Source organism: Eupeodes corollae, chromosome 2 (genome assembly GCF_945859685.1).
Source record: "Eupeodes corollae chromosome 2, idEupCoro1.1, whole genome shotgun sequence".
Lineage (NCBI taxonomy): Eukaryota > Metazoa > Arthropoda > Insecta > Diptera > Syrphidae > Eupeodes > Eupeodes corollae.
Window position 1 is genome coordinate 73,830,201 of NC_079148.1, and position 15,869 is coordinate 73,846,069.

General features: G+C 35.6%; 2 protein-coding genes across 2 annotated transcripts; one reads left to right on the forward strand and one right to left on the reverse strand.

The window, feature by feature from the left end:
- The first annotated feature begins 7,121 nt into the window (after nucleotides 1-7,121).
- LOC129945044 (uncharacterized) lies at nucleotides 7,122-8,315 on the forward strand. The gene has a single exon (XM_056054706.1). The coding sequence runs from the start codon at nucleotides 7,122-7,124 to the stop codon at nucleotides 8,313-8,315; it is 1,194 nt and encodes a 397-aa protein (XP_055910681.1).
- Nucleotides 8,316-10,762: 2,447 nt separating this feature from the next.
- Nucleotides 10,763-12,870, reverse strand: LOC129947338 (myrosinase 1-like). Its single transcript, XM_056057860.1, has 8 exons — nucleotides 12,793-12,870; nucleotides 12,465-12,729; nucleotides 12,121-12,378; nucleotides 11,774-12,046; nucleotides 11,397-11,704; nucleotides 11,224-11,329; nucleotides 11,027-11,130; nucleotides 10,763-10,970 (listed from the first exon to the last, which is right to left on the reverse strand). The coding sequence occupies exons 1-8, from the start codon at nucleotides 12,831-12,833 to the stop codon at nucleotides 10,844-10,846; spliced, it is 1,482 nt and encodes a 493-aa protein (XP_055913835.1). The 5' UTR covers nucleotides 12,834-12,870; the 3' UTR covers nucleotides 10,763-10,843.
- Nucleotides 12,871-15,869: the final 2,999 nt, after the last annotated feature.

The window sequence follows — 15,869 nt, forward strand, 5'->3', positions numbered from 1 at the left end:
GATTTTCCTAATTTCAGTGGTGGTGTGAGCGTACTTGTACAAAAACCGTTCAGAAGAATGAAAGGCTGGGGGATAAACCAGCCATTAACGAGCTCTTTCGGATGCTGTAGCAAGGTCCGTCATATTTCTACCTTACCCCGGCAAGCGGCTCTGCTGGGGCTGACCGTCTTTCCGCACTACTCGTGGGAAAAAAAATGAAAAACGCAAATCATAAAAAATCAAACAAAACAATAATAAAACAAAAAAATCGAGCCATGGCTGCCAATGCGGTCACATCCCTTGAAAGGGCTGTCGAGCCAAATCAGGTGTGTGAACGTGTTGTCAACCCTGTGGCTGCTACTAGTAGCGAGAGTCCTTCTCCCTCTACTAGCCGATACTCCGACTGCATATGAACAAGGAAGACATCGTCTTAACACAGGAGCCGTGGGTCTCAAACTCCATCATCAGAGGTCTCAGGACTGCTGGCTATAAAATATTGTATGCATCGGAGAAAGGTGAACCAAGGTCATGCATGTTAGTAAAAAATGACTTAAACATATTTTTATTCCCCAATTACAGCGACAAGGACACCACCACCGCTGTCCTAACAACGGATAAAGCCACCTACTGGCTCATATCCTCCTACCTTGGCCACGACAGCCCAATTCCAGGAAACACCTTGAGGAAGGCAATTGCGGACGCGCAATCGAAAAAAGTTGATCTCCTAATTGGTTCAGACGCTAACGCCCATCACACGGTATGGGGAAGCTCTGATATAAATGAGAGAGGTGAGTACTTATTTGATTATTTACTAAACACTAACCTACTCATAAATAATATTGGTAATGAACCCACTTTTGTAACCAACAATAGGAAAGAGGTACTTGATATTACACTTACCTCTGACTCGATCCACAACATGATTTCAAACTGGCATGTCTCAAAAGAGAATTCCTTCTCTGACCACAAATACATTCAGTTTGAGCTCAAAGATGTAGCAAATACATCTACGGGATTTCGAAATCACCGGAATACAAACTGGGAGCGATATAGGGAGGTACTAGCACAACTGCTTGATCACAACCTTCTTAAAAGCTCCTCCAGTAAAGATGAACTAGACCTTTCTGTAAATCATCTCACCGAAGCCTTAAATGAATCAATGAGATCTTCATGCCCTGTAACCATTTTAAAGGGTAAAAATAAACCTCATCGTGGCGTAAAGAACTAGAACCATTCAGATGTCGCAAACTCTTCAACAGATCTAAGTACACTAGATCTCCTTCTGACTGGGACTTATACAAACAAGCTCTAAAGCAATATAAAAAAGAACTAAGGAAGAGTAAGAGGTCTTCTTGGAGAAATTTTTGTGGTAAAATAGAAAATACTTCAGAAGCCTCAAGACTCAGGAAAATTCTCTTAAAAAGTCAAAGACAGAAGCAGGCACGTGGACTATCACAGATGAAGAATCTCTTAATCTGTTATTAGACACCCACTTTCCAGGTAGCTCTAACATAATCAATGACTTAACATCAGAGTCTCTAGCTTATACAAGCGATTTAGTTGATCTAATAACGCGGGAAAAACTGCAATGGGCCATAGACAGCTTTGATCCATATAAATCTCCAGGACCCGACGGAATCATTCCGGTCAAATTACAAAAATGCTCAGACATGATTATTCCACCATTGGAAATCATTCTGACAAGCTTTGTAAGGTTGAGATATATTCCCAAAGCCTGGAAATGGCAAAAGTAGTCTTCATTCTCAAAGCAGGGAAACCCTCACACGTTAACCCTAAAGATCTACGACCAATTAGCCTATCATCCTTCCTTTTCAAAACCTTGGAAAGATTGATTGAAATTTACATCAGACATAACTTAAAACCATGTCTCAACATGCTTACTCTAAGGGAAAATCAGTAGAATCAGCACTTCATTCGCTGGTACGTATTATTGAATATTCCCTCGAATACAAAAAATATAACCTAGTAGCGTTACTAGATATTGAAATAGCTTTCAATAACGTCAGTTACCAGGCGATCACAACAGCAATGGATAAGCTGAAATTAGAGAAATTACTCATAGATCTTATAAGTCTCATGCTCAAAAGCAGGACAATAATTTCTAACATGAGAAGTTTTACTACCAGCCGATCAGTGAATCAAGGCACTCGCCAAGGTTGTGTCCCTTCGCCTCTTTTATGGAACATGGTAGTAAACGACCTACTTACAGCATTGGAAGCAGAGGGTTTCAAGATGATTGCCTATGCTGACAACGTTGCGATATCCGTATCTGGGAAGCACCCCCAAGTTCTCTCGGAACTCCTACAAAATGCCCGATACTCATTTATGGAGCTGTCGTATGGTGGACAGCACTGGACAAGATGGTAAATCTAAATAAGCTTATCAAAGTCTAGCGGTCAGCAGGTATGTGCATCAGAGGAGCACTTCGCTCAACACCAACCGAGGCACTGGAAGTGCTTTTAAACCTAACACCATTTGACATCTTCTCCAAAAAGATGGCTGCCAACTCATGCGTAAGGCTTAGAGCCACCTCTCAATGGACTAGTAACAATACTGGACATACTACTATTCTAGACAGTTTCAGATCTATCACAGATCGCTTAGACTATACCACCCCAAAAATGGTATTCGGTAAAAGCTTCCATGTGTCCATCCCTTCAAGATCCTCCTGGGAAGAAGAGAGACCCCTGGAAGACGATGCGGTACACTTCTGTACTGACGGTTCAAAGACCGATTACGGAGTTGGAAGTGGTATCTTTTCAGAACAACTGAATCTCAGTCTATCCTTTAGACTTCCCAATCAATGTAGTGTATTCCAGGCGGAAGTACTTACTTACTTATTTAAAGTGGCGCTACAGTCCGGGGCGGACCTGGGCCTCAACCAACATGCGTCTCCAGCCAGCTCGCTCCCTAGCTAGCTGTCTCCAGTTTCGCACGCTAAGTTGGTTGAGGTCCTCTCCCACCTGGTTGCGCCACCTAAATCGCGGTCTTCCTCTACTGCGCCGTCCCTCGTAAAGAAGCACTATCCTGGCTCAAAGAAAACGTTATATCTTGTAAGGATATTCGAATCTTCTCAGACAGCCAAGCAGCTCTTAAATCTCTCGCGTCTGTCTCCACAAACTTTCAAACAGTCCACGATTGTCGATCATCTCTGAATGAGATGACGGAACAGTTTAACATTAACCTCATTTGGGTGCCGGGCCACAGAGACATTCCGGGAAATTGCAAAGCCGATGAACTCGCCAAAAAACGGAACACTTCTGCCTCATGTTAGACAAAAAACATTACATAGGAACACCACTTGCTACATGCAAATATCTTCTAAAGCAATATGCTCTGAAACAACAAATGCTAGATGGTCACAGAGTACCACCTGCCTAGCAACCAAGCTAATATGGCCAAGTATTGACTTAAAACGGTCCAAAAGGCTTGATATCACTGAGCAGACAAAGTATAAGCTCTACAATTGGAGTAATAACGGGACACTGCCTCATAGGAAGACATGCTCTGAGGCTAGGGGTCTACACAAATGACTTCTGTAGAAGCTGCATGGACGAGGAGGAAGAGGAAACTGTCCTACACCTTCTATGTACATGTCCAGCACTCTCCATTAGAAGGAATAACTTTCTTCGATAACACCAGTGAACTGGCAACGATTGACACAAAACGTCTCTCTTACTTTATTAAAAGTACAAAATGGTTTGTTTAAATTCATTACTCTCCCATGAGTAACCTCATTTGTGGTATCACAATGGACCCTTGAGGTCTACGTGTGTCAATGACATCTGGACAGCCACTCCAACCTAACCTAACCTTTCTAAACCATTATTATTGATCGCATAACATTAATTTGATTTTCGTAAAAAAATGATGACACATTTTCGAGATATTGAATTTCGAAAAAAAATTAAGAATTTCTTTTTAAATAAAAAACAATGACGTTTTTGACCATCAAAGAGCTTGTGCGAAAATAAATTATTGAAATTAGTTAGGTTCATTAGTTCTTAAGGAAACAGAAAAATAGTTTTGCGAGGGTAACCCTTCTTGAGCAATACAAAGCCTAGTGCAGTAACAAAATTTTAGATAAAATTTAAGAAATATCTATCATTTCGATTTTGAGAAAATTTTCGATTTTTGACCAAACAGTTTACATGGGGACTGATGTTTTTATAGTCTTTAATGAGTGTCGGCGCATGTATTTGACAATTAGATGTGCCAAAACAAAATAGTTTGAATGAACAAACATTAGTGAAAGAATCATGGATAAGTGATGAACAGGGATAGGATTTTACTAACTTAACCTTTTTTGTGCTTAACCGGAAAATGAAATCGACTTTTTACAAACATGTTTCAAGCCCTGGTGATTGTAAATATATTTATTACCTTCCCATAGGAAGTTATTGTAATGGGTCCGAATTTGTCAGATTGAAAATTTTGACATTTCTCGACGTTTCAAGGTCCCTAGAGTCGAAATAAAAGATGTATGCGTGCGTGTGCACGTACGTTCGCGACGTTTTTTCGTCGTCCATAGCTCAAGAACCAGAAGAGATATCGACTTCAAATATTTTTTTTTATACAGATAATAAGACAGAAAGATGAAAAAAGGGCTTTTAAGAAAAGTGCGTGGGTGGTTTTTTTACCATAGCAGTTTAAAAAAAAGGTGCATCGAAGAATAATGTTTTTGACATCTGATAAAGTTTTGAGAAAAATGTAATTGACAGTTTATTTATAAAAAACAAAACCCTAACAAAAACATTAGTCAAAGTTGGGAAAAATTGAATTTCGACTCAAATATCTTTTTAAAACTTTGAGATATTGGCTTTAAACTACTTTTATCGTTCAAGAAATAGCTATTGTTGTCAAAATTCAGTTAAATTTTGAAAAAAATTGAATTGACAGTTTTTTGTATAAAAAATAAAAACTTAAAAGTAACTTTAACAAAAGTTGGTCAAAATTGATTTTTGACTCAAATAGCTTTTCAAAAATTAAAAATATTGTCTTCAAACTATTTTTATTTCACAGAAAATATTGTTTTCGATAATCAGTAGTATGTTTTATAAAAATAGTCCGTTTTTTCCTTAACAAATAAAATCTTAAAGAAATAGTACCCAAATTTGGTAAAAATTGATGTTAGGTTCTTGATATCTCTCAAATAATTATCATTCTAAAATTGGTAAGAACATTATTCGCTAAAAATAAAAAAAACTAGATTTTCAAACTGAACTACGTCTTTATATGAAAAATATTGTTGGTAATTTGAATTTTTTTTTAACAAAAGGTTTTGTTGAAGAAGAGTGGCAAAACTGTGCAAGAGTTGTATTCGAAAATGGTTCACGTAACTTGCGTCGCTCACGGTGTAAACAGAGTTTGTGAAAGCATACCCAGTCACTTCTCATAAGTTCACGCCTTTATGTTGAACTTGAAAAAGTGTTTCTGAAGAGTCCATCTCGGATTGCTATTTTGAAGGATATGGAACCTGAATTGCCACTGCCACCTCAACCTGTAAGTTTGTTTGAAATTGAAATCGTATTTTGAATATACATTTAAACTATAGGTTTTAACTAGCTGGGGTACTTGGTTACAGGCAGCAGCATAATATGCGCACTATTTCGCTCGGATCAAAAAAATCATCAACGCTCTCAAAGATGATGCCAGCTGTGTTGCATTTGCAAAAAATTTGATTGAAGATGAAGAACTGCAATCGCAGCTGGCCTACAAAAAACCTGTATAAAACATATAATTTAAGCTAACAATATTCTCATTAAGAAACATCAATTAGCAAAATGCTGCCTGTTTTGCAAGGCGCTTTGCAGAAGAAGTCTTGAAACGATTGAGCAGATAAATTCTATAATAAACGGGGATGTGGATTCTAAACTTTCAAGAACTTCAGGGACAACCGAAGAAGATTGTACCTGAGAACTTTAAAATACCAAGATTCCAATGCTACTATATAATTAAATGTATTTTTGTTTCTTTTCTTAGTATTTTTTAATAAATGCCTTCTCTTTGCCTTTTTAAGTGGTTTGTTTTGCCTTTTTTTAATTTTGTAAGTCAACAAAATTTTAACTCTGGTGATGAAGCATTTTTGGAAGCGGAGAGATGCCAATAAAGGCAGTTCAATAAAGAAAAAATATTTTTGAGATACATATTAAATATTTTCAAACTTTTATTTGTACTTTAAAAATAAAAAAAAAAACATAATCGAGGAAACCTTTTGCCCAATCATAACTCTCTTGTATGGATCATCAGATGTCAACGACGCACGTCATTTCGAAGAAGACTACCAAAACGGTGTCAGAGCAGAATTTTTTTTGGAAAGGTCCTTTCAATTTCTAAAGGTAATGCTGGATATCTGTTAGAACCTTGGTCGGTTACACCTTTTAGGGCACCAAATACAAATAGCCTTCAAAAGTCGGTATAACAAATTCTACTGTAAGGCACGAAACGTCGTTGAAAGAACGATAGGTTTATACAAAAACAGATATAGATAGTAAGGCATTTTACTTGCGATATATAGGAACTATATCTCAAGTTTTACATTCGTAAACAATTTCAAACTCGAGATTTTAATCAAACATGACATTATGATGGTAGAAAAGTCCAAACAAAGAGGGTGCCTGATTCCGTCCGTCTGTCTATCTGTCTGTCCTGACATCTACAGTCCAAGGTATTGGGTCGATTAAATTTCGAATTTGGAAATTAAAGTTGTGAGCCGTTTCGCTATAAGATCTTAAGATCTTAATATATTATATAATTCTTCTGTGAGTGTGTATGTCACTGAACTTCCCTTAAACGACTAGACCGATTTTGATGAAATTTTTTGTGTGTTCAAGGGGATCTGAGAATGGTTTAGATTCACAATTTTGTCCGCTGGACAATGGTTTTTTAATTAATTTTTAATTTATTAGTAGTTGTTGATTTTGGAATGTTTTACATTGGATCGAATATATTCAAGATGCCATGACTTACGTACGTGCATACGGCCGACCTGATCTTTTTATCACATTTACGTGTAATCCAAACTGGGATGAAATCAAAAGTTTACTGTTGCCAGGTCAAACATCGATGCACCGTATCATGATGTCACTGCACGTGTCTTTAAACAAAAATTAAAATCTTAGATGAATTTGATTACACATTACTCGGTATTTGGTGAAACGCGTTGTTGGCTTTACTCTGTTGAATGGCAAAAACGAGGTTTACCTCATGCGCATATTTTAATTTGGTTGGTTAATAAAATACGCGCAGAAGAAATTGACAAAATTATTTCAGTCGAAATTCCAGATCCGAATGTTGATCCAGAATTGTTTAACATTGTTACTACAAATATGATCCATGGTCCATGTGGTACTCTAAACATGATGTCGCCATGTATGGATAATGGAAAATGTACAAAACGTTTTCCAAAACCATGTGAAACTGATACTATCACCAATATGGACGGTAATCCATCGTATCGACGTAGAGACGTAGACAATGGTGGTCAATCATATGAATTGCGTCTGTCAAATGGTGTGAGAGTAGATATTGATAATCGCTGGATAGTTCCATATTCGCCATTGTTTTGCAAAACTTGCAAAGCGCACATAAACGTTGAACTATGCAGTTCGGTGAAGTCTATCAAATACATTTGTAAGTATGTTCACAAGGGTAGTGATAAAGCAATATTTGCTGTTCAAAATGTTAACGACAATGACGAAATAACACGTTATCAAATGGGTCGATACATAAGTAGCAACGAAGTTATTTGGCGCATTTTTACGTTCCCTATACATGAAAGGGATACTGCTGTTATACATTTGGCTGTGCATCTTGAAAACGGACAGCGTGTTTACTTTACAGAAGAAACTACACTACAACAGGCTTTGGCGGCTCCAAAAACTCGTACTCAATTTTTTAACCTTTGTAGTCGACAAGATGCTGTTGGTCAATTCGCAAGGACGTTGATGTTCACTGATATTCCTAAATTTTTTACATGGAATAAACAATCAAAGAATTGGGAACCGCGGAAACGAGGCATTCCAGTAGGTGGATTCGCTGATATATTTATGACAAAAACTTTGGGTCGATTATATACAGTTCATCCTAAGCAACGCGAATGTTTTTTTTTGCGTTTATTACTGGTTAACGTCCCTGGACCGACGTCCTTCCAATATTTGCGAAAAGTCAATGGTACTTCATACGACTCTTTCTTCGATGCGTGTCGTGAGTTACATTTATTGGAATCTCACACTTGCAGATGCAGCACTGAGCTCATCTCCACAACAAATTCGTCAATTATTTTCAATAATATTGACAAAGTGTTTTCCGTCTGATGCATCTGCTCTGTGGAACAAATATTAAAGACTCAATGAGTGAGGATATTTTGCATCGGACTAGAATTACTAATCAAAGTCTTAATATTGAATTCTCCGCCGAAATATACAACGAGTCATTAATAATGATTGAGGATATTTGTATTCTTATTTCAAACATGCCGCTCATCCATTTTGGAATGCCAGCGCCGAATCGCCCAGCAGTAGACATCATCAACAGCGATGTTCAACGTGAACACAAGTTCGATAAGACTTCTTTGGCTACTTTTGTTGCGGAAAATGAACAATTGCTTACTGCTGAACAACGAATTAACAAATTAACGTTTCAATTGTAGTACAACAAATTCTTTTTTTAGACGCTCCAGGTGGCACTGGTAAAACATTTCTTATCGCACTGATACTTGCGCGGATTCGATGTCAAAATCATATTGCATTGGCCATTGCGTCATCAGGCATTGCCACAACGTTACTTGATGGTGGACGGACTGCGCATTCAGCACTTAAATTACCTTTGAACGTTCATACAAATCCCGATGTGTAACATAAAGAAGCATTCAGACTTTCAGAAGTTTTGAGAAAATGTAAAATTATTATCTGGGATGAATGTACAATGGCTCATAAGCATTCGCTTGAAGCTCTCGACAGTTCCCTGAAAGATATCAAAAACATTACCAGTCATTCCACGCGCGACATATGCGGACGAAATGAACGCATGTTTGAAAGAATCTTATCTATGGCCAAGTATCACTAAATTATGCCTTACTATTAATACGCGCGTTCGACTTCAAAATGATCCGTTAGCATCAGGATTCTCTGAACAATTGTTAGACATTGGCATTGGTAAAATTCAATTGTATGAAGATACACAATATATTCGACTTCCAGAGAATTTTTGCAACAAGGTGGCTACCAAAGATGAGTTAATAACAAGTATCTTTCCAGATTTAAGACATAATTATACTAATCATGAATGGCTGCGAGAGCGAGCTATTTTAGCCGCAAAAAAATTAGATGTTGACGCCATCAATTTTAAAATACAACAGTCATTGCCTGGTGATGAAATTACATTTAAATCGATTGACACTGTTGTTGATCCTGACGAAGTTGTCAACTATCATGTAGAGTTTCTAAATTCACTAGATTTACCTGGAATGCCACCACATAATTTGCGACTGAAAATTGGCTCACGTATAATTTTGCTTCGAAATTTAATTATTTGTAATTAGTTGTAAAAAAAATCATGGGCAACATTCTTGAAGTCACTATTTTGAGTGGAAAATTTCAAGCTGAAGTTTTACTTTTACCACGGATCCCAATGATTCCTTCAGATTCCTATACCATTCAAACGTTTACAATTTCCTATCCGCTTGGCATATGCTATGACTATAAATAAGTCACAAGGCTAAACAATGACAATTTGTGGCTTAGATTAAGAAAACCCATGTTTTTCTCACGGCCAATTATATGTTGCGTGTTCCAGAGTTGGAAAACCATCGAATTTATTTATTTATACACCTCAGGGTTTAACCAAAAATATTAAACATCCAATGGCATTACTAAAAATTAAGTTTTTGTAAATAAAAAAATATATTTTTTAAATAAAATAGTTTGAGTGTAAGCTTTTTTACCAAGTTGAAGATTTCATTACACATACTCTCACGCTCTTGATTGGTCTAATTGTAATAAATTTACATGTAATGACGTTAGATATTGTCATAACATTTGAATAACAATTTTCATCAAAATGGTCCGGAATGTTTTAGGTTATTAAAGAAAGTTTGAAATTTTCAAATTAAAGACGTGTAGACAGGACAACGTCTGTCGGGTCCGCTAGTATATACATAAGGTTAGTCCCTATATACATTTTTTGGTCAAAAATCGAAAATTCTAGTATTCTTAAAAACTATGTTTGTATTGTTCAGAAGGATAAGCCCATAGAATAGTTATTTTGTTTTTAAGTTTTGTCAAGGTCTTATCAACCTATTTTTCTGCACAAGCTCTCATTCTGTCTCAATAATATTTGCTGATCAAAAATGTTAATGTTTTTATTTTTTATTCTTAAAAATATTAGACATTTTTTCGAAATTCGATATTTTCACTTTTTTACGAAATTAAAAGGCAACATGTATTTTAAAATGTTGTCAACTACTGCATACCAAAAAAAAACTTTCAACTAAAATTGAAAAAATTTATACTTATCTACCAAATTAAAAAAAAAAAACATACAATTCCGTTTAAATTTTGAAAAACCACTTTCCAAATACATTATAGTAATGTGTAATAACTGCGGAATTGGAAACAACAGCAACTCTTGTACTATAGCAAGAGATATATTTAAGACTCAGCGTTTATTCAAATATCTTCAAAAATTTGAGTAGTCGATCTATAATGCCGACAATAATCATATTCTTGTTTAAATTAATATATTTCTTTATATTGGTGAATTTATATCGGTGCTTATATTGAATCAAAGTGTAAAACAAATATTTTTAATGCATTTCAAATTATTTATTTGTGAAAGAAATTCTTTAAACGATAATTTTGTTCGGTGATACTCTTGAACTTATAACCTTTTTATAAAAGTGAGCTGACTTCTTTGGGTATCTTTCCAACACAGGGCTTGTTCTATTAACTGCATAAAGTCCAAATTTAGTCCTTCAAATATAGTTAAATTAGTATTTCAACGTTAATCTTTGTCGCTAAATACTTACGAAAAACCAAAAACCCATTCAAAATTATCAACCAAACTCCAATGAGTATAACCGTATACGTTGCAACCTTCATTTGCTGCATTCAAAACAGCTTGTAAATGACTCTAAGATTTTGTTAACACAATTTTAAGTTAACCTCATTTCTTCTGATTATTACATAAAAGAAAAAACAAATCATTTAAAAACTATTGACTTACCTTCAAAAACGCAACTCGTTCATCATCTTCAATTTTTAATTCATCATCACGCCAACCATTTTCCGTAACTATCATTGGAGGATTATTGTACTCTTTTCGAAGCCAGCTTTAAAATGAAACAAATATTTTTTAAGCCAATAAACAAACCTTTGGAATTTCCTCAAAAAACTTACTGCAAAACACCCTCAAGACCTTCTGGATTACAAGCATGCAAATCAGTTAAACTTTCGACACTTAGATCTCGTTCAAATGAGGGACTTGTACCAACTGGACCAGAGCTTTGTATTAAAGAACTCGATCGATAGTAGTTTAGACCTAAGAAATCAGCTGAACCCTTGATAATATCTCTCCATTCCCTATCGAAAGTTGGCAATCGTGACCTGAATCTTCCCTCTTCCAAACTATTTCTTGCTATATCGTGCACCATTACTGGGGGGTAACCACCGTCCTTACTGAAAATTGGATGTGCCAAGTAACCAACCTGGAAATTTGATCGAGTTTTCAAGAAAATTTACATAAGTACAATTAAATTTCCAGAAAAACTACTTACATTGAATTGCATCGCACGCTCAAAAGTAGCCTCATCAGAAGAATTTGTAAAACTGAAAAAATTTGTATCAAGTGCAATTCCCACTTTACCACCTTGTTTTTGGAAGAACTTTTCCTTATAAACACGGTAAGCGGCTCCATGTGCCTTAAGCAGGTTATGTATACAAAGATAATCTCCCAATCCAGGATCACTAAAAAGTGGCGGAATCAATCCGACACCATAACCAAAATTACAGAAATTCCAGGGTTCATTGAAAGTTATCCAGTTTTTAACCTACAAGGCAAATCAATAGTTAATGAATACAACTCAGCTTAAAAATGCAATAGGTAATCAATTATAGAACTCACTCTATCACCGAACATTTCGAATAATTCTGTTGCAAAATCTACAAAGTATTCAATAATCATCGAGCTGGTAAAACCTCCTCTTTTCTGAATCTCTAATGGCATATTTGTGTGGTGAATTGTGACCATTGGTGTTATTCCATTGGCAAGAAGCTTATCAATAACACCGTTGTAATAGTCAACTCCAGCTTGATTTTTGAAGGAAACATCACCATTTGGGAAAATTCTTGACCAAGAAATTGAGAAACGATAATGACCAGCCTGAAAACCAGAAACTTTTTTTTAACTGCTCTTAAATAATTGTGACCAATGTAAGCAAAAAGGGAAAACAAATAACAAACAATAACCTTAAGATCCGTTAGCATTTTTAAATCATCGTCAAACCGGTGGTAAGAGTCATCAGCTATATCCCCATTCGATCCATCCATTATTAGCCCGGGATTGTTGTGAGTGAAATCATCCCAAATTGATACTCCTTTTCCATCTTCATTCCAACCGCCCTCAACTTGATGAGCTGATGTTGCAACGCCAAAACTAAAGTTAGCTGGAAAATGCAGACTTCCCTTAGCAGCGATGTAACAACCTTCTTGTTTACCCAAAATACTGGGAAAGCTGTATTCAGAAAATGTAAGTTTGAATCTTTTTTAAATACAAAATATTTATTATTTAATTTACGAAAGTATTCCAATCAAAAAAAGAAGGCCCAAGAACTTCATATCCCAATTATTATATTTGCTTTTTCTTTAAACTCCAAAAGTGGACTATGAGTGGACACTAAAATGAAGCTCACTTTTATAGTAAATTGGATGATGTGAAATCAAGCCGTCTAGTCTATGCTACCTTCACAATGATAGATAATAATTTGTTGATTGTTTCTTAGCAAAAATTGAACAGCTTTCAATACCATGAATCAGATAGAGATTTGTATCTATTCTAAGAAAACAACAACATTCTGTACTTGCTTTAAGTGACATGATAAGTTCACATTTCTATAAGAGTGATATAAGTGATAAGATGAATCTAAGATAGAAGAACAGTAAACTGTAGAACACTCCTTCTTGAAGTTCGAGTAGGAATTTTTGATGAATTCATTGAGGAATAAGACAACGAATGCCATGAAACAGTGCGACGGTCTTCATACGTTGTAAAAGTTTGATTTCATTTTCGCTTTGAATTAGATAACAAGGACAATATAGGGACAAAATAGGAGGGTAATGCCCTCTGAGATGAACTATAATAAAAATGCTAAAATGAAACATATCCCTAACTCTTGTTTCTCTAAGATTGAATACAATAATTAAGAAAGGAACATTTCAACTACTTGAGATTATATATTAATTAAGTTAAACTAATCTTTGTGATAATCAAAACTTCTTTAACAATGAGTTGCTTTTTTTATAAATAAATTGTTTTTCTACATCTGACATACATATATTAATTATTTTGGAATCCCCTAATTATAGTTTAAGGTTCCGTTGTTGATAAATTCCTTTTGGTTTTTTTACAGAATCTTCAAAACAATTAAAATTACCAGTTTAAAATCTTATCTTTTCTCATTCTGTAGCTACAGTCAGCAATAATTGTAAATAAAGGGAATTTTGTATGATATTAATCATTAACAGAATTGTTTAATAGATAGCAAGTTAGCTCACAAAATTGTATGATACTTGTTCTGTTTCATTTTAATCTAAACTGGATGGATGAATTTATATATAATGGAATCCTTATATCGCTTTCAACATAAGAGTACTTGCACAACAATATTTTTGCTACTTGCAATCAAAAGATCAGAATGGTTAGTTTTTGGAAAACGTCTGAGAGCATTGACTACAGCAGTTGTCAGTACTTCCAATTTTGAGAATTACACAGTTGTATAAAAGGTTAATGTTAGTTGCAATTTTTTATGATCAAGCGCAAACACCGAGAAAAAGAAGCAACTTTAGTGCAGCAAATAAAGCAAAGTTAATGAGGTGAAAGTCAAAAATTGGTATTATGCAGATATCAGTTTTTTGTCTAACATCTATAAAAGTGTGGTAAGGATAACCTTGAAATTGGAATTTGTGTTGAGGTCCAACTATGGAAATTTCAAGAAACTTAAGCTTACGTCAAAGTCCAACGGAAATTTGCTTATTTTTGCAAAACTACTCCGCATAGCCATAATAAAAATAGGTTGGGATACAAAAAAATATTTGAAATCGGTTCATCAGTTCTTAAGAAGACTTAAAAATAGCATAACGGTTCTGTGAGATTAACCCTTCTGGATGACTTCATACAAATATTTCTTTACTGAAATAAGCTAAATTAAGAATAAATAAAAAACAAATTATGTCGGTTCGTTTTCGAAAAAATTGAATTTTGGGTTTTACCAATAATTTGTATAAGGACTATTGTTGTTTTTTTTAAATAAAAAAATCGCTGAACGCGATTTGGATTAAAACCTTTATTTCCAGGTTTGAACTAAACGATCCAAAGGTTTGAGATGTAGGGCCAGACAAACAGGCGGACGGATTTGGGGGGCCCATTTTTTTCGACTTCTCTGCCACCGTAATGTTATATTTGAATAAAACCTTGAGTTCGAAATTTTTTACGGAAGCAAAACTTGTCATATAGTTCGTATAAGTCACAAGTAAAAATTATAGGAGTGTGGTATCACGCGACATTAATATATAATGTAAAATTAATTTTAAGCTACAAGCGTTATTAGTTCATGAGATATTTTGGGTCAACCAAAATGTAAACTTTTTTTAAATTTATATAGTTAAAAACCACCCATTAAATTTTTGGAAAGTCCTTTTAGCATCTTTTTGTATTTCATTCTGTATACTCCTCAGACCTGTTAAGTCGATTGGGAACCCCTTAAGGGGCATAGGGCCATCGTTTCCGGAGATGTGTTTCAGCTCCCTCAATTCTTGCCAAGTGACGCTGATTCCGCCTCGACTGTCCTGCGCCATGTGCTTCTCGGTCTTCCAGCTCTTCTTCTTTCTTGTGTGAGCGGATTCCAGTACATTGCTTGACCTGAAATGCTGTCTTTACTTTTTCAAAGCGTATGTCCAATCCATTGCCACTTACGTCGTATTATAGATTCTATAGGTTCCTGAATTGTCCTTCAATGAAGGACCTCATTTGGTATGCGGTTTGGCCACAAAATCCATAGGATGTTACGAAGACATCTATTCACGAATGTTGCAGCTTTCTTGCTATGGCTGAAGTAACCTTCCAAGTGCTGCACCCAAAAAGAAGCACAGATTCGACATTTGTGCAAAACAGTCGTGATAGAGTTATTCCTCCAAATTATAATGAACGCCGCTTTTGCTTTGCCGATGCGGCAGATGACGTCCTGCTCGGTTCCGCCGTCGATGGAAACGATACTTCTAAGGTATTAAAAGCTCCCCACTTTTTCCAATGTTTGCGAGAAAATATTTATTTCAGGGGATGGTCGGGTTCCGGTGCGGATCATTTTTTGTTTTATCTGAACACAACTTCTGCTTCTCTCTCCACATTTGTTGTCATTTGATGGAGATCCATGATGTTATGAGAGTTAATATTTCAAAATGATCTGACAACCTAACATCGTGCAGATCATGACACTTGGATCCATCATATGTTGCTTTAGTAATAGCATTTAGTTTTTCTGGGATACCTCTCCTCCGCAAAGCTAACCAGATATACTCCCTGTTCACGCTATCAAAGGCCTTCTCGAAGTCGATGAACAGCAGTTGTAGTGGTGATCGATATTCAACGCACTGTTCAAT